The sequence below is a fragment of the Arabidopsis lyrata genome (assembly GCF_000004255.2).
Source record: "Arabidopsis lyrata subsp. lyrata unplaced genomic scaffold ARALYscaffold_5, whole genome shotgun sequence".
NCBI classification, from domain to species: Eukaryota; Viridiplantae; Streptophyta; class Magnoliopsida; order Brassicales; family Brassicaceae; genus Arabidopsis; species Arabidopsis lyrata.
In genome coordinates this window covers 2,965,587-2,992,303 of record NW_003302551.1, presented here as the reverse complement: position 1 = coordinate 2,992,303, position 26,717 = coordinate 2,965,587, and the positions used below count along the sequence as shown (strand labels likewise).

General features: G+C 33.8%; 4 protein-coding genes across 5 annotated transcripts; 2 read left to right on the top strand and 2 right to left on the bottom strand.

Annotated features, from left to right (window-relative positions):
* Window positions 1-227: 227 nt before the first annotated feature.
* LOC9311394 (polygalacturonase At1g48100) lies at window positions 228-5,687 on the bottom strand. Its single transcript, XM_021024323.1, has 7 exons — window positions 4,862-5,687; window positions 4,351-4,644; window positions 4,136-4,171; window positions 3,843-4,050; window positions 1,393-1,474; window positions 1,171-1,279; window positions 228-803 (listed from the first exon to the last, which is right to left on the bottom strand). Exons 1-7 carry the CDS (start codon window positions 5,111-5,113, stop codon window positions 372-374), a joined length of 1,413 nt encoding a protein of 470 aa, XP_020879982.1. The 5' UTR covers window positions 5,114-5,687; the 3' UTR covers window positions 228-371.
* A 5,250-nt stretch (window positions 5,688-10,937) lies between these two features.
* LOC9313053 lies at window positions 10,938-13,145 on the bottom strand. The gene has a single exon (XM_002875279.2). The coding sequence runs from the start codon at window positions 12,969-12,971 to the stop codon at window positions 11,127-11,129; it is 1,845 nt and encodes a 614-aa protein (XP_002875325.1). The 5' UTR covers window positions 12,972-13,145; the 3' UTR covers window positions 10,938-11,126.
* Window positions 13,146-16,298: 3,153 nt separating this feature from the next.
* Window positions 16,299-17,406, top strand: LOC110228440. The gene has a single exon (XM_021025997.1). The coding sequence runs from the start codon at window positions 16,370-16,372 to the stop codon at window positions 17,357-17,359; it is 990 nt and encodes a 329-aa protein (XP_020881656.1). The 5' UTR covers window positions 16,299-16,369; the 3' UTR covers window positions 17,360-17,406.
* Window positions 17,407-19,370: 1,964 nt separating this feature from the next.
* LOC9311393 (protein DETOXIFICATION 29) lies at window positions 19,371-23,059 on the top strand. 2 transcript variants are annotated; one of them, XM_002876938.2, is made up of 8 exons: window positions 19,371-19,731; window positions 20,333-20,874; window positions 20,948-21,034; window positions 21,772-21,828; window positions 21,921-22,159; window positions 22,323-22,441; window positions 22,571-22,657; window positions 22,750-23,059. In XM_002876938.2, the coding sequence occupies exons 1-8, from the start codon at window positions 19,432-19,434 to the stop codon at window positions 22,819-22,821; spliced, it is 1,503 nt and encodes a 500-aa protein (XP_002876984.1). In that variant the 5' UTR covers window positions 19,371-19,431; the 3' UTR covers window positions 22,822-23,059. The 2 variants fall into 2 exon arrangements, with proteins under 2 accessions (XP_002876984.1, XP_020881702.1); XM_021026043.1 differs by lacking the exon at window positions 22,750-23,059 and having other exon boundaries at window positions 22,271-22,441.
* Window positions 23,060-26,717: the final 3,658 nt, after the last annotated feature.

Genomic DNA, 26,717 nt, shown 5'->3' with positions numbered 1-26,717 from the left:
ATCTTCTTGCCAAACTGAACTTATTCTGTTGTGATCACCACGTCATTCATTCATTTGGCGCCTATTCCACGTCAGCGACAATTACTTAGTCATTACTCCTGTATCCAAGAACAGCTTCAATCCTGTTCCGGCAACTTGTGCACTTATCTGAGCTCCTGGTATAGAGTGCACTTACACTCACATCCACAAAAAGTTGCAGAAGGGAAGCAAAAGGATACATCATGACCTCCCAAAATAAACACAAATTAAATAGCAAATATAGTAAAACATAGATACCTAGAATCGATGCATGGCATTACTGATCTAGAATTTATCTGATGACCTCTAGCCGAAAACCTAAATATTGAATTTCGATTTAAGGTTTTATACTTTTATGAAGGGCAAATCTTGTCATAGGACCGAGAAACTTTTTGTGAATAATAACCACCAATATTACTCTTCCTCAAGCAATAGCCAATACTTGAAGGAACCAAAGGCCCTTGTGTTTTGCCGTACGAGTTCCAACACAAAGCTTGTTGTTGCTGATGAGTTTGTAACCCTCTGATTCCTCCGGAAGGTCTTAGCCTTATATCCATAAGATCCACGTCCATGCATGGCACGTTGTTGCTGCATGCGATACGTACTGGTTGCACCGTGAAACTACCGACAATGTTGTTGTATTTAATACCGGAAATCGACACAGCACGGGTCTGATTCTTACACTTGGACTTGTCGCAGTAATATTGGTCTATTACTATCGGTACCTTCACGTCCGTTACTTGAATGTTCGAAAATGTTAGGTTCTTGACGACTCCTAATCCTCCCTGCGAATACATATAACATAATATACACGTCATTCACCAAACATTTTTTACAATCTAATAAAAAAATAACTGAATTAAACCATACATAAACGTGATTCATGTATATAAAAAAAACTGCAAATTAAAACATAAAAATTGAACACAAATTTTTGTTGAAAGGCTTGCGTTGATTAATGCGTTTTCTCAGAAACACAAATTTTCATCAAATGTCTCATACTCTCATTTATATCTTTTAGTTTTAGTTTTTTATTTTATTTTGTATATTTCAATAATATCAAATTTTAGAACCATATATATTTACTTGTGGATCATAATATCATTTTTTATAAGCTATAATGTGGTCTCTATATTTAGAATATATATGTACCTGCCAAGTCTTGATTCGAACACCAGCAAGAGTGTTTTGTATAGAGATATCCTCTACAATGATATCAGAAACACATGCCACACTCTTATCTTTCCCTAGTCCACCTATGCTGTGATCACAAACCAAAACAAATATATACCAAACAAACAAAAAATCAGTAAAAAATGAAAAAGGTATAATATATTGAAAGTTAATTGTAGATTTATTAATATGTATACATACCTAATGCCATGGCCAGGGCCACAATTGATGTGGTGAATATGTACATTGGAGGAACCAGTTTGAATGGATACACAGTCATCTCCTGTATATAAAAATATGCTTATTAAAAAGATTGAAATAGAAATTTAGAATTAAATCCTGCCCAAAATAGATGAATGTATATAACATATTGTTGATTATTAAAGTTATTATAATATGATTTGTGTTTTGTATTTAAACATTTAGAATCTCTCCACCATGTAACCTTTCTTAATTTATTAGCAATAAATTAAAGAAAAGTGAGCTTTTTCACTCTGCATGCTTGCTTGTTTGCATAAAAAGTTAGTTTGGGGCAGTTATACCGTTATTAAATGTTGTTTTTTTAATTAAGCCAACTAGGATCGGATCCGCGGTCCACCGCGGGAAAATATTGGTTTACATATGTTGCGTTTAATATTGTGTGTGTTTTTTAGTAGAACGAATCGTGTAGTATACTTATAAATATTCATAATAACGAATTGTAGAGAAAATGTAAAATTGTTTATAAATATACCCATCGTAATAATTATGATTTACAAAATAGAATTTTGTGTTTTAAAATTGTAAGGGAATTAGAGCAGTCAAAATAGGTCAAAAACCGCGGGTCCAGCCCACATCATCTCACTATGGGGCAGATTTGGGAAAATATATTAAACCCGCAAATAAGCGGGCCACATGGATTAATTCGCAGTGGGTCATAGGTTTAATCAGTTTTCATCCGCGGGTTGGCGGATCAGCCCGCATATTAGTATTTATTGGTAAAATTATAATTTATTCAACATGTGGTAATTTAAACAAACTTTTAATAGTATTTTGATTTATTTATTTATTTTAGTAGTATTTTAAATTTTGGTTACTTTAAAATTATTTAAACAAAATCCATGGATAATCCCGCAAATCCGCATACATTCGCGGGACGGGTTTGTATTTCATATATGCTACCCGCGGGTCGTGCGGACCGACTAACTACAAGTCAAAATATTTTTTGTCTATCGCAAAACGGACTTAATGGGACGAATCAACTCGTTTTGACAGTTATAATGGGAATATTATTTAGTCATACAACAAAATGAAGTTTGGACATATTAATAATAGAATATGTATCTTATTTGTTAGATGAGAGATTGAAAGATGAAGTATAATGATTAAAAATTAATTATTATTTTTCATTATTCACAAAATTTAATAAATACTTATCATCTTGTTGAATAATTCTAAAATCATATTCAAGAAATCTTTATAAATTGAAAATTAAACTTCTTTGGTAAGCTATAGGTATGAAAATATCATAATTTCGATTTAATCTAATTAAATTAAAATTAGTTACATGGATTTCATATCTATTTAATTTACACGACTAAAATAAAAATATCTATTTAATTTACACGACCAAAATAAAAATATTAATTTAATTTATAAAACAGATGGATTATTTGTGATAAATTTTCTAGAAATCTTTAGAAGCAAGTAAAATATCTTTCAATTAATGATAATTGACTAAAATGAGCGAAATTAATGACAAAAACGTTGATTGTTATGGAATTAGTTCCAAAAATATATGAACAAATTTATTATACGTAATTAATGTATAATATTGTTTGAAATATGCTTTTATTATTAGTTACCATAAGTACAATCAAATTTTATTTGATTTCCATAAATATTTGATTTTATTTCGATTTTTCATTATTAATTCAAATTTATATTCCAAAAAAATTTCAAAGATCCGATTTCAGAATTTCGGGTCAATTTTCTGATTTTAACCCGACCCATTTTCATTTGTACTTCTCTTTTAATAGTATAGAGATTGTTTGGAATATGCTTTTATTATTAGTTATCATAAGTACAATCAGATTTTATTTGATTTCCATAAATATTTGATTTTATTTCGATTTTTCATTATTAATTCGAATTTATATTCCAAAAAAATTTCAAAGATCCGATTTCAGAATTTCATGTCAATTTTCTGATTTTAACCTGATTCATTTTCATTTGTACTTTTCTTTTAATAGTATAGAGATGATGTCTTCTCCTGTTTTATGCCTTTCTTTATTCTACAATACTTTACGAAAAAATTACATTATCTTTTCGTCCTAACATTTTTTTCACTTTGGCGTCTACAACGTGACAACCACTATGTGCAATTATATATACATGTATTTTTCTATATATGTATTTCAAATTTCAGAATGATAAGAGTCGCATTATACTAGGACAATGGAATGATTTATGGTAGAAAAAAATCATTTCATAACTGTATGATGAATGTAATAACAATATCTTCTTTTTTTAGTTATAAGTTCTGGTTTATATCTTAAGAAAATCGTTTTAATGTTAAATCCTTATTTAATCTTTAATGATCTATGGAACTATATATATAGTTACTTAATATAGCAAATAAATGAAATTTAAAGTAAGCAAATATGAATTACCACAAGCGATGTTAGAGTGTTGAATCTCGACGTTACGTGTGTTCTGGAGGTGGATGCCGTCGGTGTTAGGGCTGTTCTCCGGCGAAGAAATCGTTATGTTGTTGACTTTGACTCCGTCGGAATCATCGAACTTCAAATGGCACAGTGGACTGTTCACGATACTTATATCACGGACTGTCACGTTATGAGCTGCATAAAATCTAAGTGCCTATACAAATAATTCACATAAGCCATCAATAAACATTTTACAAATCCTGAAAATAAAATGATTTAGTGAAAGTGCCTAGACTTACCGTTGGTTTCATTGGTGGGATATACTTATTTCTTGTCTGCAAAAAGAAAACAAACCAAAATTAAATTTCTCAAAATACAATTTGAAAACATATAACAAAACATTTAATTTTTTTCTTTCTTTCAAAGTATAGTAAAAGATTTTAATTTAGTATAGTGATTTTTACTATGTTGAATCAAGTCCCTAGTATACGGCTTAAATAAAAATAAAGCGTACCTGAATTTGATAAGTGTCTAAGTTCCACCAGTTAGAGCCACGACCGTTAAGAGTCCCTGAGCCTTGGATGGTCACATGACTGACCCATTTGATGTTAAGCCATTGAAACAAGCTTGACTTAGGCCATGACCCTATCTTCTCTGGAGCCACTAAGGTTCCTTCTATTTGAACCACCGTCTCCTCCTTGCACGGCCCTTGCAGTGTCACTGCCTTCACCAAAAACTGTTTCCCTGCCGGAATCTCCACCTTCCCTCCGACAACTTCACAAGCCGCCTTCCACGCTCTTACCAATGCCTGCCCACTCAATTATTAATTTTGTTGTACAATTACAAAAACAGTTTTGGTTGATATGATTATATTTTATGTAATTATTAGTTCACTTGGAAAAAAACTTTAGACACTAAATATAAACGAAAAATCAAACGCAAACGTATATAAACATTAATTGAGATACTAACATTTATTTTTTCTTTGACGACATCAAGTTGATGTTTGAAATATATGGAAGTACCTTTGAGTCGTCGGAGACTCCATCACCCTTGGCACCAAAGGAGATAATGTTGAAAACGCCCTCGTGGGTGGACGGGTAAGGAGCTGGTGCCGGTGAGCCGGTAGGGGTGTTTTTGGAATGACGACGGTGTTTGGGTTTAATCTTCTTGACGTGATGTTTACGGCCCTCGACGGAGATGGTGGAGATGGCTGCGGCTACAATTATGACACCGAGTAGCATAGCTAAAAGAGGTAAACTCTTTACTGTCTTCATATTTTCTTATAACCTTTTGTTATGTTTTGATTATTTTTGTTTGGTGTATGGTGAAAGGAAATGGTTACATGAATGGTATTATATAGCAATAGTTTTACTAATAGACCTTTTCTCTTGTGTTATTTTCAGAAATGCCCTTTAAAGAAAAGAAAAAGTTTATGTTATGAAAGTCCTAAATCCCAATTTTTTTTTATCTTCTGTCCTAACTCCCAATTGTTATAACTTATATATAAACTAGAGATTTTTCACGCCAATTCCCTCATATAATTTGCCTACATGTACCATAAACATATATGAATTACAAATTCACAACAACCAAAGTTTTATTTTGTTGCCCTCCTACTTCTAAAGTTCTAATACTGCACTCCTCAGAACTTGGCATTCTCATTTATCTACGAAAAGATCAACAAAATTTATTTCCTCGACAAAAAAACACACACTTAGGTACAATGTACACATCTTAATTAGTGTAAACACACACTTAATTTCTTTCTTCAACACTTTTTCAGAGGCTTAAAATACATTCTTTCGGTCCATTGTTAATTGATAATTCTTATGAACAATATTTTTAAGCCTTTTTTATGCTAGAATTAGTTCCAAATTAATAAAATTAACGATAAGAACCAATTTTTAATGTGTTGCTACACAAAATCCAAAATGGTAACACAAATGCCAACTGAAAAGCGTTGAAATGATCAGGAATCTGCAATGCCGTATTTATGTATGTCTATGTATTCTTTATATGTTTAAGAAAAGATGCATGAAACCTCCTAATTTTAATTAACTTTATATAAAGAAAGGTGGCTACATATTAGTAGGAAAAAGAAAACCAAGAGCTGATAATTAATAATATGAAATAGATTATGTTATGGATAATAATAATAGAAAAGGTGGTGAATTGTTGAGTAATAATTATAAAAATGAGTTAATGGGGGGAATGATCTGTAGCAATTGATGTTCCTCAATCATAAGCAACCGTTATGTACACTTCAGTACATTTTAAAACTAAAAAGACCTTATCCAAAAATTAATAATAGTACTTGGTCCCAAATATTATTTAAATATCTTAAATGTACTTCACTAGTTCAACTAATTCAAATGTGCTTAATTAGCTTAATTAATCAAGAAACATTATATTAAATCTAAATTTTAATAAAATAATACATTTTTAAAAATTATATCTTGTAGGTATACGAAAATTAATTTACATCTGTTATTACGGTTAAGTCAAGAAAATATGTAAAATCTAATTGTTTCCACTTTCCACTACCATTGTTTTCGTGTTACTGCGGATCAATCCATGATTTATGTGATATATTAGTATGTTAATTCAATTGTAGACAAAGAATAATGAATAAAGTAACAAAAACTTTCCGAAACAATAATTTATTAGTATTTATATATGGAGAGACAAACATGAACTATAGAAAGAAACACTTAATTATCTAGTACACAAATAATAATTGTCACCTTTTATATCTTAATCCAAAAGTTGAATAGTATTAATTTGCCAAAAGAAGACAAAAACCAAAGTTTGGTGAATTTATAAAGTTATGAGTTTAGGACAAACTTAAGTTGACAATACATCACTACTTCTCTAATGAGCTTTAGTGAGTATTTAATAAATTTAAATTGTAAAGTTGAGGTCATATAAATTTAAAAATTGCAAACAATGCTCACCAATTATAGAAATTAAAATACTGTACCAATTAGAATTCTTATGTTATTATATTCATAAGAATGAAAACAATAAGGACCAAAACATAGAATTTACGTTTTCTCTTAAAAATACAATAAAAACTCACTATGCAAATAAATAAATTTAAAATTGTTTATTTTATGGGTATTTACAAGATCTATACTCAGAAGATCATGAAATTAACTGACACATATTTGTTACTGTTTGCCATTATTGTAGCTATGTTGTTGACTCTTTTACCCTTATTCCTTTAGCAAATCTAATTTATGACCAGAGAAAACAAATTTGGGGAAAAATCAAAAATTCTATTGAAGCTACTGAAGATGAATGATGACGCTGGAGGTTCTTCACCTATGGAGCTCGATTCGACGGTTACAAATGACGATGGCGTTGCTAGAGTTTATGAAAGTGAGAAATCGGAGAAAAATGGTGTCGTAGGGAGTGAGGAAGAAGATGATAATGAGTGAAACGAAATCTGAGATTAAAAGCAAAGATATTTCAATTGATAAAGATGATGAGACTTCTAAGCTTAAAGAAGAAGAAGAAGATGATGATTGCTCTGATGATCAATCTAGTGAGCTTGGTTCTGAAACTGATGAGAAAGAATTGGATTTGGGGTTGAAGGAAGAGAAACGAGGAGTTTCTAATTACAAATCTCTCTTATATGAGTTTGATGATTATGTTGCGAGTGAGAAAATGGGTCATGGAGTTTCAAGGGCATTGAGTTATGGGTTTGAAGTTGGAGATTTGGTTTGGGTAAGGTAAAGTCTCCGCCTTGGTGACCTGGTCATATATTTACTAAAAATTTTGTGTCTCCTTATGTTCGTCGTATGAGGAGGATTGATCATGTTCTTGTTGCGTTTTTCGGAGGTAGTAGTTATGGTTGGTTTGATTCTGCTGAGCTTATTCCTCTCGAACCAAATTTAGAGGAGAAATCGCAGCAGACTGTTTCAAAGTATTTTGTGAGAGGTGTGGAAGAAGCCATGGATGAGGCGATCAAGTAGAATGTCAGCTCTTGGTTACACATTAATATAAATATTACTATGTTCAAACAAATGTTATTCGAATATTTAATATGTTAGCACGTTATCATTTTATATAACATGTTATTATAATTGTTATCATGTTAATCGTGTAAGAAAAAGACTAATTCTTTTTTATTAAACTAATATTTACATAAATATAAAACATTGATTCACAAATTTAAATAGATAAACATGTATTTAACACATAATATATAAACTTATTGCGATATCATATGTTTTAGCATGTTAACCAAACAGTTATACACTAAATCATAAATATTTAACAGTAACAATTTTTCAGTAATGTAGGGGTATTTTCGTCATATTAATTTTGCAAAAAAAAAGCCACCTAAATAAACGGTCTTCATGTATAAATTCTTAATTATTTGGTCGTCTAGGTATATATTTTTAATTCACCCTTATTTTATTATGTAATTTTTCATTCAGCAAAAAATTATACTGTAAATTTTTATTTTTGCAATTTATGTCATTAAGCGATTATGTCGTAACAGATCCCCATTGGTTGCTAAATTTTATGACGGCTAAAACAACACGCCTCTATTTTTGATATTTTGTAATGAACCCGAACACTAAAACTAGCTTTGCTCTCTCTCTGGTTTGCTTGGTTATGATGACTAGATTTGTGACCCCGCGCAATGCGCGGGATTTTACTTATAAGCTATTAACAATATAAGCCGTGAATATAAATATATATATTGAATTTTAAAAGATAAATCTATAATGACATAAACCTATTTATGAAATGATATATAACATAGATTTTATTGAGAATAATGTTTCTCTTGAAAAAAACAACAAATTTTTAGGTAACACGTGGTAAAAAATTAGTTGAAAAAATTCAGAGAAATATAATACAATCTCGACCATGTCATGTTCATACATCTTTTTGAATTTAGTCAATTTCTCTTGAAATTATTTCGCTGTCATTTTATTCGTCATATTCTAATATGCAGTCGTCCACCTCGCGACATTTTATCTCTTTTCACGTTCTTTTCGTTAAAATAATTGATTAAATTTTTGATTCATTATAAACTTATATTAAAATTATATTCTCTTTATCTATTTCATTTTTATATTTTATTTTTTCTTGTCTATTATAAAATGTTCTTTTTCCTACATATTAAATTTTATATTTGGATTCTTCCTATTCTCATACATTGCATTTTCCATGAAACATTGCACTCTAACGTTATTGTTTAAAGAAATCTTGTATCTAATTGTACTTTTAAATCACAATTCTTTCCTTAAATATATTATACAATTATATATATATTTTATCTTGATTTTGGATACATACTTTTTCTTGAAAAATAGATATTATTATTTCGTGTAATCTAAATTCTATAGTTTACTATCATATAAACTTTTTTTAAGAAAAATTGTTAAAAATGCCCCTTTTTCAATACCCCTTTTCAAAAATGCCCCCTTTGAGAGTCCATTTTTAAGTTTGCCCTCTTTTAATTTTTAATGACCATTTTACTCTTATTTGAAACAAAATTAGGTCTACAAAATACAAAATACTTTTTGGCAGGAAAAGTGATCCCGCAATTTTTCCGCCAAAACACTTGTAAAAAACCTTTAAAATACCTTGTAAAATTTTCCCGTAAAAATTTTTCCCGCCAAAAAATTTTCCCGCCAAAAAATTTTTTTTGCGGGAAAAGTGATTCCGCAATTTTTTTGGCGAAATTTTTTTGGCGGGAAAAATTTACAAGGTATTTTAAAGGTTTTACGAAGTATTTACAAGTGTTTTGTAAGGTTTTACAATGTATATTAATAGGTTTTACAAGGTACTTATAAAGTTTTATAAGGAATTTATAACTTGTAAAAAACTTGTAAAACCTTATAAAAAACTTGTAAAATCTTATAACTTGTAAAACTTTATAAAATAGCTTGTAAAATCTTATAATATCTTATAAATACCTTATAAATACGTTGTAAAACCTTTTAAAATACATTGTAAAACCTTATAAATACCCTGTAAAAAACCTTTAAAATACCTTGTAAATTTTTCCCGCCAAAAATTTTCCCGCCAAAAATTTAACGCCAAAAAAATTACGGAATCACTTTTCCCGCAAAAAAAATTTTTTGGCGGGAAAAATTTTTGGCGGGAAAAAATTTTACGGGAAAATTTTACAAGGTATTTTAAAGGTTTTTTACAAGTGTTTTGGCGGGAAAAATTGAGGGATCACTTTTCCCGCCAAAAAATATTTTGTATTTTGTGGACCTAATTTTGTTATATTTCCTTATATATTTGTGATATCTTTTATTAAAAGAAGGGTAATTTAGTCATTTTGTACATAAAAAGGGATATTTTTAAAAATGGACAGCCAAAGGGGGCATTTTTGAAAAGGGGTATTGAAAAAGGGGCATTTTTGTGAGTCTCCCTTTTTTTAATCTAAATATTTTATAACTCTTGAAAAGGTTAATGTCTTTCTAGCGTGATAACATATTTTTTTGTTTTCTACTTCTCATATATAAATTATATGTATTTGAAAATTATCTATATGCTTCTAATTTTTATTCATATTTTTATCTTATATATTTTTGTGCTGTGTTTTATTAATTCATTAACTTCTATTTTTGAATTATCTATTTGTATATTAACTTCTATTCACATATTTTTGTGTGTTATATTATATTACTTTTTATTTATATTAAACAATGTTATTGTTTATGAAAAAATATTTTCTTTTATTAAAAGATGATAATATAAAAGTATGTGAATTTTTTTTTAATGTTTCTTCGTTTAATAAATAAATTGAGTGGAAGTTTTATAAAGTCATATATATAATTTAAATTTTGATATCAATCAAAACGATTTAAATGGCAATTTGGTTTGAAATGCACCTATTAAATGTATTGGGTAAGGGGTTCGAATCTTTTTGGTAACATTTTATACCTATTAAAAATGTATGATGACGTGTACGCTGATGTGTCGCCTATGTGGACACTCTAGATGGAGAGAAAATAAAATAAAGCCCACATTCCCACATTTACAACAAAAACCATTTTCCAAAAATTTAGATCATGAAAAAACTATACCAGAAAATTCGGAATCATCATAACCAAGCAAACCAGAGAGAGTAAAGCTAGTTTTATTACCCTTCCATCTAATTATCTTTGTTCCATTTCATTTACAATGAAGGATTTGATCAATCAACGATCACAAAATGAGAGATTCTGCTTTTGCTCTTTCTCTGTAAATCTAACAATGAAGAATCTCTGCCTATACCATATGAATCCAACACACTATAAACTGTATCTTGCTTTAAGGACCAACATACGATAGCATTTGACTGTGACTTCCTGCATTGTATAGACTTAGCTGATATATCGCTTTCGACACGAGTTCTCTCAACTCCATATTCTGCAAACCCGCCAAGCGTTCTGCACCTTCGAGCACAGTCAAAACCTTGGCCTGTTCCAATTGCTCGTGGTTACTAGCGTTTATTGAAAGGTAACAGAGCAGAGCTAGACACTGTAACTGCATTTGCTGCTCGAAGTTTCTTATCAGTTTCATCAGTAACGGGATTGCCCCGTATTCGATTATGTTCTTCGAGTGCTCTGCGCAGAGGAAGTTCTCAGGACAGACGAATTTCTGCAATGAAATTACAGCTGTTATCGCCACTTCTTGGTTGCTGCTACCGAGTTTCTCGACCAACGGCTGGATCATTCTCGTTTCTCTTGCTGGGAATGTCCGTGCCAATGATCCGATAGATTGAATCGCTGGGATTTTCAAAATTGGGTTATCAACTTCTTTGATTATCCATAACATCTGGTCAATAACAGCTTTAGCAGCCGGGGAATTGGTCTTGAAAGCTGCTCGTCTAAGGTCAGCGTTCGACTCCGCAGCAGCGGTTATCTCCATCAGAGTCATCAAACAATTGTATTGCAACTCTCCAACTTCTTTTTCCACTATCTTCGCCAAAGAAAGCAGCCCTTTTGTTTCCGTTATCCTCCTACTATTCGCTACATTCCCTCTAGCAAGCATCCACAAAGCTTCCGCGCAATTAACCTTAAGCTCATGTTTCACCTCAGGATTCTCATTATCCCTCTCTTTCTTGAAATTCCCAGTTCTACTTCCACTACCACCAATCTCACGATACACATTCGACTTAGAACTCTTAAGCGGCCTATAAAATTTCGAAGACGGATCTTTCTCAACCTCTTTGTTCATCTGAACAAGAGAGTGAATACTATTATGCTTACTCAAATGAATATCATCGAAGAAAACATCAAGCGAAAGCAACGTAACTAGCGGCTTAATCACACTCTGCCTAGCAAACTCATCTTGAGCAACAGGATCATGTTCAGCCATTCTAGCAACCAATGTAGCTACCTTAATCTGAACTCTAACCGAAGCATCCCCAAGAACCTGAACAATAATCGGAACACCGAGTTCATTAACAATAGACCTAACCTTATCTTCATCACAAGCCAATAACCCTAACGCAGTAGCCGCCGCGATTTGCCCCTCCGCCGATGAACTCTCCTTTAAAAGCCTCAACAACGGAGCAACACCACCTTCATCAACAATAATCTTCTTATTCCGATCATTATCTCCGGCAAGAGAACCAAGCTGATTCGCCGCATCAATCTTATCCACCAATTTCCCCATCTGTATCGACGCAACCAAAGACCAAACCCAAGGCAAAATCGGATCATTCGTAGCAATCGGAGGAAGCGAAATCACAATTCCACCACCAAAACTTCCATCTCCATCGGAATCAAACACACTCAGAATCCATTTCACATCACCATTAGAAGATTCGAGAAGATTAATCACCTTACGAAAATCAGCAGCGTTGATGATAGTACAAACTCGCCGGATAATATTGTGTCTCCTACACTTACGAACCAGAGAAAAACCTCGTTCTAGATTCTTCTTAACATCGACGATAACTCTACGAATCGGCCGATCATAAACCTGTTGAGAAGAACTAGAGACGAATCGAGCAAGTGTTCGAAGCATTTGAGCAAGCCGATCTACTTGTTTACCAACCTCGCCGCACTCTGTTTTGAACGATTCAGCTTCATCCACCGCTACACGGAGTCGCTCTGCCGTGAGTACCAAAATCGAAAGCTCGTCTCCAATTCGACTCTCTTCTCCCATTAAAATCTGGTGAAAATCTTCCACCAATCTCTCTCGATTTCTAGGGATTTGTTCTCTCTTTCAAGGTGATGCTACTGTTGTTACTAGTGTATTGTTGTTGTTGTTCATCGTCTTCTTCGCCATTGTTAAGTCTTTCTCTTTAAGTCAAGTCCGTTTTTTTTCTTCTTTTCTTTGATTTTTCTACAGTTTCGATTTGACCGGCGCGTGAACTACACGGTTTACGTGTGTTTGCTTTTTGAACAATTAATGCGTTGGAAAGATTTAAGTAAAAATTAAGAAGCGTTAATGAGGTTAATTAGGATCATAAATATTCTTATCATTTTTAGGAAATGGGTAATTTTATGTAGGCCTGGGCTTTCGGTTAACCGTTCGGTTATCGGTTGGGTCCATTCGGATTCGGTTCTTTCGGTTTCAAAATTTAGTATCCATTCGGATATTTTGAAATTTCGGTTCGGTTTCGGTTCGGTTCTGGTTCTTTCGGTTTTAAAATTTAGTAACCATTCGGTTATTTTGCTTAGGATATTTTGGTTATTTTTGAGTATTTTCGGATATTTTTGGATATATTTCGGTTATTTTCGAGTATTTTTACTATTTTTTTATATATTTTTCAAATATTTTTGATTATTTGGTCTATAAATAACTAATTATTTTGAAAATATAATTGTATTTCGGGTATTTCGGTTACCCGAAATATTTCGCTTCGGTACCGATTCGGTTACGGTTATAGAATTTAGTATCCATTTGGTTATTTTCAAATTTTTGGTTCGGTTCGATTCGATTTTTTTTACTTCGGTTTCGGTTCAGTACATTTGTCCAGGCCTAATTTTATGTTTGCGTTTAGTGCAAAAGATCTAGAATAACGTGTGGAGTGAGTTTTTTTATTTGCCATAATTTGATTATAGATTTTCGAATATGCTTTACACGTGTGGAACTTTGAATATATTTCGTGGGCTTTAGTTTTGCTAGTAGTGGGCATTTTTAGTTCAGCCCATAGAGAAGACCATTGTTGTTGCTTTTGTTTATGGGAGGAATACGGAGCTTGAGAGAAGACTCCTTTGGGATGATATTTCTCTTCTTGCTTCTTCTTCCTTGCTTCAAGCTACTCCTTGGGTTCTTGTAGGGGATTTTAATCAAATTGCCTCTACTAACGAACACTTTTCTATTATTCAGTCCTCCTTACCTCTGCGGGGAATGGAGGATCTGCAGACTTGCCTCCGGGATAGTGATTTATCCGATATGCCCAGCCGTGGCGTGTTTTATACTTGGTCAAATCATCAAGAGGATAATCCAATTATCCGGAAGTTGGATAGAGCTTTGGCTAATGGAGAGTGGTTTTCTTCCTTTCCGAGTGCAATGGCTATCTTCGATCCTCCAGGAGATTCTGACCATGCTCCTTGTATCATTGTCTTGGAAAATCTTCCAGAAAGGTCAAGGAAGTGTTTCAGATATTTTTCCTTTTTGTCTTCACATCCAAACTTCCTTCCCTCTGTGTTGGCTTCTTGGGAGGAAGAGACTTTGGTTGGTTCTGCTATGTTCTCCCTGGGTGAGCGCCTCAAAGCGGCTAAGTCTTGCTGTAGATCTTTTAACAGGCAGAGTTTCAGCAACATTCAGAAGAGGACCAGTGATGCTCTGTCCCATCTTGAAACTGTTCAGGTTTCCCTTCTCTCCAATCCCACTGATGCCCTGTTCAGAGAGGAACATATTGCAAGAAAGAAATGGGATTTCTTTGCTGCTGCTCAGGAATCTTTTTTCAGGCAGAAAATCGCGTATCAGATGGTATAAAGAGGGTGATGCTAACACCAAATTTTTTCATCGTGCTGTGCTAGCTCATCAGGCAAAAAACTTGATTAAATACCTCAGAGGGGTGGATGATGTGAGAGTCGAGAATGTTGGACAGGTTAAAGAGATGATTGTTACTTATTACACTCACCTTCTTGGGACCGAGAGTGAGATCCAACATCCTTACTCTGTTGACAGAATCCAGAGCCTTCATCCCTTCAGGTGTAATTCTTCTTTGGCTGCTCAGCTAGTTGATATCCCTTCTGCTGAGGAGATTATTCAGACTGTCTTCTCTATGCCTAGAAGCAAGGCTCCTGGCCCTGACGGTTTTCCTATTGAGTTCTTTTGGGAAACTTGGCATGTGGCTAAAGATTCTGTTATTGCTGCGGTCCAAGAGTTCTTCCTTACAGGCCATTTGCTCAAGAAATTCAATGCCACAGCCATAACGCTCATTCCTAAGATCACAGGTGCTGATCATCTTTCTCAGTTTAGGCATGTGGCCTGTTGTACCACCATCTACAAAGTTATCACTCGTCTCATTTCCAGGAGGCTCAAGCTCTTTGTTGATGACGCGGTTCAAGCAAACCAGGTTGGCTTCATTAAGGGGCGTCTTTTATGCGAAAACGTATTGCTTGCCTCGGAGTTGGTTCAGGATTTTCATGTGCTTGGTAACGTCTCTAGAGGGTGTCTGCAGATTGATCTTACAAAGGCTTACGACAATGTTAATTGGGAATTCCTCATTAACATTCTTAAGGCGATGGAACTACCTGCTAAGTTTATCAATTGGATTTGGGTTTGCATCTCCTCTCCTTCTTATAGCATTGCTTTCAACGGTGAGCTTATTGGCTTCTTTCAAGGCAAGAAGGGCATTCGACAAGGTGATCCTATGTCTTCTCATCTTTTTGTCCTTGTCATGGATATCTTGGCCAAGTCACTGGATTCCGGTGCGGTCAACGGGTTTTTTAATCTTCATCCAAACTGCCTTGCACCTATGATCACTCACCTTAGCTTTGCGGATGATGTTCTGGTATTTTTTGATGGATCTGATTTTTCTCTCAATGGTATTCTTAACATAGTTGAGGAGTTTAAGCAGGGCTCTAGCTTAGGTATCAACCGCCTGAAATCTTCTCTGTTAATTGATGGAGGGGATTTTGAGAGGACCAGGGAGCTGGCTATCACGTTTGGGGTTTCTCAGGGTGCTCTCCCTGTCAGGTATCTAGGGGTCCCTTTAATGTCTCAAAAGATGAGACGCCAAGATTATCAGCCTCTCTTGGACAAGGTTAACCACCGGTTCTCCTCTTGGACTGCTAGGCATTTGTCTTTTGCAGGTCGCCTTCAGCTTCTCAAGTCTGTCATCTATTCCACTATAAACTTCTGGAATTCTGTTTTCCTCCTCCCTAACCAGTGCCTTCTTAAGCTCGAGCAAATGTGTAATGCTTTTTTTGTGGAGTGGTGCTCCCAATTCTGCTAGGGGTGCAAAGATATCTTGGGAAACTGTTTGCTCTCCTAAAGAGAATGGTGGTTTGGGACTGAAATGTCTAACTCAGTGGAACAAGATTTTTGGTCTCAAATTGATTTGGCTTCTTTTTTCAGCTGCTGGATCTCTTTGGGTTTCTTGGATGAGGCTTAACTTGATAAGAAATAGGAATTTTTGGGAACTAAACCCCGCTACTTCTGGAAGTTGGATTTGGAGGAGCTTATGTAAGCTAAGAATGTGTGCTAGGCCTTTTTTGGTCTGTGATATTGGGTCCGGAATTACCGCGAGCTTCTGGCACGATAACTGGACTGATTATGGGCCTTTAATCGATCTGGTTGGGCCTCTTGGTCCTCGTGTTACTGGACTGCCTACGAATGCTGTGGTGCGGGATGCACTGAGGGGTCGCAGCTGGTGGATCTCTTCTTCCAGAAGCAGGAATCCAGTAATTACTCTCTTACGGAATTTGTTACCTTCTCCTGAGAATATGGTTGATTGTGAGCAGGACGACACTTATTTGTGGAAACCTGATCAAAACGCACCGTCTAACCGGTTCTCCACGGCAAAAACTTGGTTAGCTCTTAACCCGATTAGCCCAATCATTCCTTGGCACAAATCTGTCTGGTTTAAGGATCGGATCCCGAAACACGCTTTCATTTGCTGGGTGGTGGCATGGAATCGTCTTCCCACTCGGGATAGGCTCCGCAGCTGGAACATGGTTGTCCCTTCTGCCTGCGTTTTGTGCTCCTCACATGATGAATCTCGCGACCATCTCTTTTTTAGGTGTGCGTTTAGCTCTGGAATCTGGAGTTATTACACACGCAAGGCGAATTTAACTCCTCCAAGTCAATTTATGGACTGCCTAATTTGGCTTCAGACTGCTTCTCGCGAAAGGAATGTCTCTTACATTCCTAAACTCCTATTTCAGGCCTCCATTTATGCTATTTGGAGGGAGCGAAATTCTCGCATACATTCGGATTCAAATCGATCCTCTCAGTCCATCATCAAGGAAATCAACCTCACGATTCGAGCCAGGCTCGATCCTTTGTCTAGGGCTCGACGTCCCTCCTCTTCTTTAGGGTCTCTCCTTTCCTCCTGGTTTGGTGTGTTTCAAACCAGGGGTGCTTCGCTTTAACTTGTTTGTTTGTTGTTGTCGTGCAGGTTGTCTGCAGTTTGTGTTTTTATTTTGGGTCATGTGACTTTGTTGGGCTTAGGCCTTGTAATGTTTATTTAATGGAAATTTAAAATTAAAAAAAAAAAAAAAAAAAAAAAAAGACCATTTCTGCGACCTCTATTAGAGAATTCGATTCTAGATATAGTCACGTTACTTTTGCATTGTGAGATTTTGGGTTTATGTCAGATTTTATCAATCTAAATGAAGTCTTAAACTAGGCCTGGACATATTACCCAAACCCGAAGAACCGAACCGAACCCGACCCGAAAAACCCGATCCGAATCCGAACCGATGTTATAAAATACCCGAACGGATTCTAAACTTCACAACCCGAAAACCGGAACCCGAATCCGATCCGAACCCTAATCCGAACAAGTATCCGAACATAACCGAAATATAAGTACATAGTTAAAAATATATGTAGATACTTCGGGTAAACCCGAATCCGAACCCGAAATATATATCTGATCCGAACCCGACCCGAACCCGAAGTTTTAAAATATCCGAACGGATCTTAGTCTTCTAAACCCGAAAAACCCGAACCCGAAAAACCCGACCCAAATTTCCGAATGCCCAGGCCTATCTTAAACAGAACGTTGCACAAGCTGATTGGTCGGAACTGTGTTATCTTCTCTGGTTTCACCACTTTTGCAATAAACACCACTTTTGCAATAAACACATAAAATATATTTTTATGTGTTTAATGTAATTTTGAAAATAATATTAGATTAATATAATACTAAAATATTAAAATAATCTTAAAACTAGCCTCTGATTAATCCACGATTTTAATCCGATTTTCCGATTAATCGCTAGATCTATATCGAACGCTCGACTAGCCCCTAGCGATTTTTCAATCAATGGTTAGTAGTACCATCATCACATGATATATTCTTAAAAATCGCATTTTGATTTCCGGTAATAACTCTAAACCACCATAATCATATGGTCATGTCGCAGTTTTCTTCTTTCACACCAAAACGATGCTCCCACCACGAGGACGTACTCGTTATCATCATTAATATTGTCTGGAGGACTTACCTGAAATTGTTCCGACCCACTGGTATATCAGATCCTTGAAAAAGATACGTCTCTTAAAAATATAACAAGAACATCAACAGTTAAATTATTAGACTAGCTAGAGAGTTTAACCGGATTGGTTACATTTCATCATAATCTTATAGTTAAGTCTAAACCACTTGTAATCCTTTATATAAGGGAGAGTCTTGTAACACAACAAGTTATGTTGAGAGTGAAAGACATTGGTTAGTGGATATATATTATAGTTTTTAAGAAAGATGAAACATAAGTTTTCTTCGTTTTACACATGTAGTTGGTTAAAAGGCAAAAGTCGTTGATTGGCTTTCTGTTAACACTTGTAGGGTTTTTTACTCAAAGTCTCGCAATTAATTAATTGATAAATTAGCGCATATAGCAGCCTCTAAAAAGTTTACTGTATTTCGATATAATAGATTAACCGTGTCTTGTCCAAAAAAAAAAAAAAAAAAGATTCAAATAATGTCGTCAAATTTGTTATTCAAATAAATAATTATTAATTCAAATAAAATTTTTGTTTTCTTGCTATTTTTGTAGAACAACATCAACATTTTCTTATTCAAAATGGTTAAACATTTTAACATAAATATAAATATGAAAAATGATTCCTAGTAGTAGACTATTATTAGTATTATTTGACCAGAGTTTTAACCAAAAACCAAAACTCAGTACTGACACATATCATTTAATAATATTACCAAAACACATTTGAATACATCCAATTTTTATTATAATTTTATCAACATGTACAACATTATTTTTCTACATTTGGTGATTGATATCTATTGAATGCTAGTTGGTACATAATTTATTTCCCTTTATATATACTATGCTTTCTTAAAGCATTTTTTGTAAAAAAAATATTTTAAAAAATCTATATAATTCATGAATGATTAATCATAACTCATAAGATCCGCACTCGTTGGTTCTTCGTCTTTGACCTCCTTTAATCTCTCCATCCCCCTCTCTCTCTCAAGATGGTAAAAGACAAAGATATAACGGAGACGCTTCTCACTGCGGCGGAAGAACGTCCTGATCTTCCTTTCTTATCCGTCGACGATATTCCTCCGATCACCACCGTCGGTGGCTTCGTTAGGGAGTTCAACGTGGAAACCAAAAAGCTATGGTACTTGGCCGGCCCCGCCATTTTCACGTCCGTGAACCAATATTCTCTCGGCGCTATTACTCAGGTCTTCGCCGGTCACATCAGCACCATCGCTCTTGCGGCCGTCTCCGTCGAAAACTCCGTCGTTGCCGGCTTCTCATTCGGCATCATGGTAAATTACATCCACAACTTTAAACATTTGTGGTTTACATTTATTATCCAAAATGTGGGTTTCATTTTTTTCTTTCTTTGACTAAGTTTCATATAATAACTTAAAAACACACAAAGATCCAAAAGTTGGGAGATGTCTAAATCATTCAAAATGTTTTATTCTACATTTTTATAAGCAAAATTCTCTAATTTTATTATTTTTTTATCAAAAATATCATATTTTGTTTTTTTCGTCAAAATGAGAGAAAGAAAGAGAGAACATTTCAAAAGATCATTTCGAAAAGGGAATAAAAAACACAAAAATAACAAAACTAAAAATAACCATTGTTAAATTCACATATAAACATTAACAAATGTAAATACAAACGCCTAAAAAAAAGAATTGAATTCGTGATTATTCAGTTTGTAGTCAAAAGTATAATTTTTTTATCAAATGGATTATTTTTATACAGTTTAAGAGATAAATAATAATAATAAATATTTTTGTAAAAATTTCACATTCTTATTATTACTATTTTTGTAATTTTTATAAAATTTTGTTTTTTTTGATAAATTTTTGTTTTTATTTGAGTTGTAATGTGTGTGTTTGTGAACGCAACTAGCTTGGAATGGGAAGTGCGTTAGAAACGCTATGTGGACAAGCGTTTGGAGCAGGGAAATTGTCAATGCTCGGCATTTACTTGCAACGTTCATGGGTGATACTAAACGTGACCGCTCTTATCCTCTCTCTCCTATACATTTTCGCCGCCCCAATCCTCGCGTCCATAGGTCAAACGGCGGCGATCTCTAGCGCCGCCGGAATATTTTCCATCTACATGATCCCTCAGATTTTCGCATACGCGATTAATTTCCCAACCGCTAAATTCTTGCAATCACAAAGCAAGATAATGGTCATGGCCGCGATCTCGGCTGTTGCACTTGTTATACACGTGCCTCTCACGTGGTTTGTCATTGTGAAGCTCCATTGGGGTATGCCGGGTCTAGCCATCGTGCTTAACGCGTCGTGGGTGTTCATTGACATGGCTCAGCTCGTGTACATATTTAGTGGTACGTGTGGTGAAGCTTGGTCTGGTTTATCATGGGAAGCTTTTCATAATTTGTGGAGTTTCGTTAGATTGTCTTTGGCTTCTGCTGTTATGCTCTGGTGAGTCTTTTTTTTGATAATTTTTTATAACAATTATTTAATAATGTATTTGTTAATTTGATTATTTTTTAAGTTTGGAGGTGTGGTATTTTATGGCAATCATATTATTTGCTGGATATTTGAAGAATGCTGAAATCTCCGTAGCTGCCCTCTCCATCTGGTAAATTTAATTTTTTTAATAATACGTATTCATTGTGATAAAGTAATTTAAGGTTTCTAATAAGATTCGTTGTTTGATTGGTTCAGTTTCTAATAAAGAATCTCTAGGAAGTAGCACTAACTCGTCGTGTGTAGTAGACTTATATCGTATCGTTGTCAACTAAATTAGTCGTTGGTTTCTTGGGCAGTGAAACAATTTCCTGTATTTATAATTGTGAACCTTTTTTTGTTTTATTCCGTTTGTCTGCAACATTATAATTTTAGACATATATAGTTATACAAATATATAAACCCAAAAGAAACAAAATAAAGCTAAAAATCGACTGTCAAATGTGTTTTCTTGTTCATCATAGTTTTTCTTCTTCTTTAGTTATAAGAAAAGTAAATAATTGTGTACTCCCATGAAATAATTATGTTGAAACGAGAAGGACACATTTGACAGTTGATATTAACTTCTTTTTTTTTTTTAACAACTAGTTTATATTAACTTTATATAGGTCCTTTATAAATTTGACAACGGTTCAATCATTATAATTTTTTAAATGTATAAAAATGTAAAAAATAAAGTTACTAGTTGATTGTTTGTCCTTATGTGACCCCACTACGTGCACAGCACATTTTTATTCATAGTAACTATTTTTTATTAAAATTTATATACATAAGAATAAGTTTTTGGATCCACGACTAACTCTTAATCTTTCTTTTTTTTGGGTCTTGTAAACAATATGGAAAATGAAGCATGAATATTTTGGGATGGACTGCTATGATTGCTATTGGGATGAACACAGCCGTAAGGTAAACACGTGCAAAAGTCAAAACTCTTTTTGTCTAAACCTCTCTTTGGTATTATACTATAACAACTTAAACATAATCTTAAAATGGTGCAGCGTGAGAGTGTCTAATGAACTAGGAGCTAACCATCCAAGAACCGCGAAATTTTCACTACTAGTGGCAGTGATAACATCGACGTTGATCGGATTCACTGTATCAATGATTCTACTCATCTTTAGAGATCAATATCCATCGCTTTTTGTGAAAGACGAAGAAGTCATCAATCTTGTTAAAGAACTCACGCCAATACTTGCACTCTCCATTGTCATCAACAATGTCCAACCTGTCTTATCAGGTAATCAGTCTATTTAACTCACAAATCAAATCGGTTTGAAAAAATGTCATTTCGTTTGATTTGATACGGTTTAACTAAATAGGAAAATTTGACAAAAACGACTTTGGTTAGGTAAGAAACTTAATGAATTCGATGGCACTGTGGTAATAAACTGGAATATTAGGTGTGGCTGTCGGAGCTGGATGGCAAGCAGTGGTGGCCTACGTGAACATCGTCTGTTATTACGTGTTTGGAATACCATTTGGTCTATTATTGGGATACAAGCTTAACTTTGGTGTAATGGTAATGAATCTTTTTTTTTTTTTTTTTTTTTTTTTTTTTTTATGGTAATGAATCTTAAATCTTCATCATTGCAAATCTTTGAAAATATTAAAGAAGCATAACTAAAAGACCGATAATATGCGAAAATAGGGAATCTGGTGTGGAATGTTGACGGGAACCGTGGTTCAGACAATAGTTTTAACATGGATGATCTGCAAAACAAATTGGGACACAGAGGTCAGTAATTTTTTTATATTAAAATCAATCAATATGTTGTCTCGACTTGAGCCTTCGATGTTTTAATGTAAGCGATATGTGTGGTCATGTAGGCTTCAATGGCTGAGGATAGGATAAGAGAATGGGGAGGAGAAGTATCCGAAATAAAGCAACTCATAAACTAAAAGACATTAGTATTCATAGAAAATCTATCCCACTCTTTGTAGTTTGGTCACAATAGATCTTTATTTTGTTTTGGTTAACTCTTTGATAGAGTTTCTCTAAATTACATTATTAGCACCTTCTGTTTTTTCTTTTCTTTTTTTCTTTTTCTTTTTAATGCGCTTAAACATCTCTATAAAGATTTAGTTTTAATGTAATTTAAATTAAAACCAAAAAAAAATGTAAATTTAAATTCTATAAGAGATTATACCTTTTATAGACAAATTATCTTCAAATTCTACCAAACATTAAAATAAGATCTTCAGTAATTCAAAAATCTTACGGTATTTCAATGGATTCAAAGCCAAAACTATTATATTAAGTTCATATCCTTAATATATTACTCAAGTCTCTTTCCTTCTTTTCAAGGTAGGATATTTCTCCACAAAACATACTAAAAGCTTTATTCTGTTTGCTAATACTACTACTAATTGTAAGTGATAAACAACAAGTGGGCCTCAAACAAGCCCATCAAGCTAAAGAAACTCAAGAGAAGATAAAAACCACAAAGTTGATTTCTTTCTAATCATTGGGCCTGACTGGCAAGTGCTTTAAAGTCTTTACAAAGCAAAAAAATTTCTAAAGATTTGAAATACATCCAATCAAGCTTTAGAAGTTTTGGCTTTTTTTTTTTCATAGCCAAAATATTTTCTTAATTCATTTTTTTGGCTGTAGAAAACCTTTTTTCCTAAAACAAATAATTTTCAACTTTCCAAAATTTTAAATTCTACAGTCAAAATACTACAGCAATAAAATCTACAGCCACAACAAATAAACCTACAGTCATATTTCTACAGCAAAAAATATAAAGCTACAGCTGTTACCAATCATGTCCATTATCACTAATTATATAACTTATAGTTTCCAATTTCATTTTGTAGACAATTTAATAGTTATTCAATGAAGTACTTGATAGAGACATGAAAGTAGCTGTGAAAAACGAATCGTAGTCGTACTGATCCTCTGTATTATTGAGCCTTAATTAGGTACACCTCTATTTTCTATCTAACACATACGGATATTTATTTTCTCTTTAATTGTGCCGACAAAACAAGTTCATACATGTTATATTGTTATGAATGTTTTTTTTTTTTTTTTTTTTTTTGTTATGAATGTTTTGTTCCCTTTCATATAAACCATAACCTTCCTTTTGCATTTGATTTTATATGTAAACTACAATAGAACAAGATACAATAGAAATACACCAATTATATTAGTACCTCTACTCAATGTTAAATGTAACAACAAATAAAGCAAACGAGTTATAGATTATTCTCTATCAATTTTTTGTAGTGTTTTTTTAGGGAAATGAGAATTTTGAAAGCCTCTAAAAAGCCTCCTGGGAGATTCTTATATTAATAACACAAACCAACAGATTCAAGCCATATCGTCAAAGCATAATCCACGCAAGCAACCAACGTATTCAAGTTAGCATTCGATCACACAACACACAAATTCAAGTAAGGAAAAAAGCACGAAACAACCAAAAGATTCAAGCCATAACTTGGAAGCATAGACCATAGAACAACCAAAAGAATTCAAGTCATGGGTTCCGATCATAGACTATGCATAAATCAGTATATTCAATCTCCAAACAACATATTCAAGAATTTTTTGGAATCAAAGCACATATGCTTATACTGTTATACAGAAACCAAAAGCCATGACTTCAAAGCATAAATGATGCCCCATGAAATAGACCATAAAAAACCAATAAAACCAATAAAATCAATGCATATGCCAATATAAAAATGATACTATAAAATCTAAAGTTGTGTAGTAATACTTAACAAGTAAGGGATAACTTTCGTCTAAACCGTTTACTTACCTGAGAGGGTTACATTTAATGCAACAACTTCACTTTTATCAGATTCATGTTTTGATTCTGATCTTGTAGTATCTTAGTTGATGTTTTCATTCTATACCCTGCATTTCATTCCTAACATTGAAGCACTTATGTGTCAAAAACGTTTTCTATGCTTGAAATCTTTTTACCGTCGCCAAGAATTTGTACACCTTATCAAGCAGCTCCATGAAAAATTATATATTTACATTATGTACATGTCTCTATACTTTAACTTGTGATTTTGTTTAAAACATCAGTCACATGTCTCAACTGTAACTCATCGATCCAGTCACTAAGAAGAGTGGTTGCTCACTTCAGAACTGTATCCAAAGCAGAAGCTTGTCAACTTCAGATTTCTATCATTAGTAACAATATCAACTAATCAAATACAAACATAGACTTATCCTACACTAGTTTCATATTCTTATATCAAATAGTTTCTAATCATCACCAAGAATGTAAGAGAACCAAACTTGTTATCTAATTATGATAACGATCTTGTTGTATATATATGCTTTTTAATATCTGCCATAATTTAAGTTTGTAACTATATAAACTAATAAATACAAGTTCAGGAGATCACACATACTTATCTTGAAGTCTATAGACACTTTGAAATCTCTCCGGAGTCTCCAAAATATCTGAAAAAAAAAAAAAAAAAAAAGACTGCTTTAGTTCCTCAAAAACCAGAAGCTAGCTTGAGGCTTTTGCAATTTCCATATCCTCTTGATTTTCGAACCAAAGAGTTCTTTAACTCGTTGGTTTGTGTTATTAATTTAAGAATCTCCCATGAAGCTTCTTAGAGGCTTTCAAAATTCTCATTTCCCTTTAGTTTGTGTTATCAATTGAGGAACATCACATCATGACTGCTTTTATTAGAGCTTTTGTGATCTCAGTGTGTATAAGCTGGCTTTAGGCTTTAGCAATTCTCATTTCTCTTAAGGACTACCTTTGCGTTAATAAAGTGTATAGTCCAAGCACCTTTAAGCCGCAGGTTTGTATTTTTATAAGAACACTTCATTCTCTCTAAGAGTTCTCATATTCAAGCGTTTTGCCGCTTGTTTATGTTACCATAAGGCAATTTCCATGGGACTGTTCTCATTAAAGTGCTCACAAAAACAGACGAGTTAGTGTGTTTGAACTCTGAAACTTGAACAGTTAGGGGCTTTTTCTATTCCCATTTCCCCCAGTGTGTTTAAGCCGTGGGTACTATCTTTCCAATTTCAGGACAATCCTTTATGATTGTTAGGCAACTTAATATGGGGATGTTTTAACTTCAGAAGCTCACATTGTTAAGCTTTAAGGAGCGTTCTGCAATTCCCATAACCCCTTTGTTTTTTCGAACCGAAAAATCGATTCTAAGCCGCAGGTTCTTTATATAAATAGGCAACTCCGATGGGACAACTCTAATGATAGAGCTCACACTTTCTGACTTGTGATAAGCTTTTGGGTCTTTTGCAATTCCCATACCCCCTTTGATTTTGAACCGAAAAACGGTCTAAGCCGTGAGTTTTTTCTTTCTAGTTTCAAGACAATTGTGTCCCGGTTGAAGCCGTTGGTTTATGTTACCATAAGGCAACTCTCATGGGACTGTTCTAGTTAAAGAGCTCCCAAAAAAATCAGACGAGTTAGTAAGCTTTTGCTATTCCCCATTTGGGGGCTTTTGCTGTTCTTATTTCCTCTTTGTGTTATCGCACTATTAAGCTTTAGGGAGCATCTTGCTATTCCCCATACCCCCTTTGATTTCGAACTGAAAAACCGACTTTAAGCCGTTGGTTTTGTGATACCAAAACTGATGGGACAACTCTAATTATAGAGCTCACACATTACGACTTGTGTGATAAGCTTTAGGGAGCATTTTGCTATTCCCATACCCCTTTTGATTTCAAACCGGAAAACCGACTTTAAGCCGATGGTTTTGTGATATCAACTCAGATGGGACAGCGACTTGTGTGACAACATTTAAAGCATGTTTAGTAGGAGTCTCTCAATGAATCTTTCACACTCAAAACA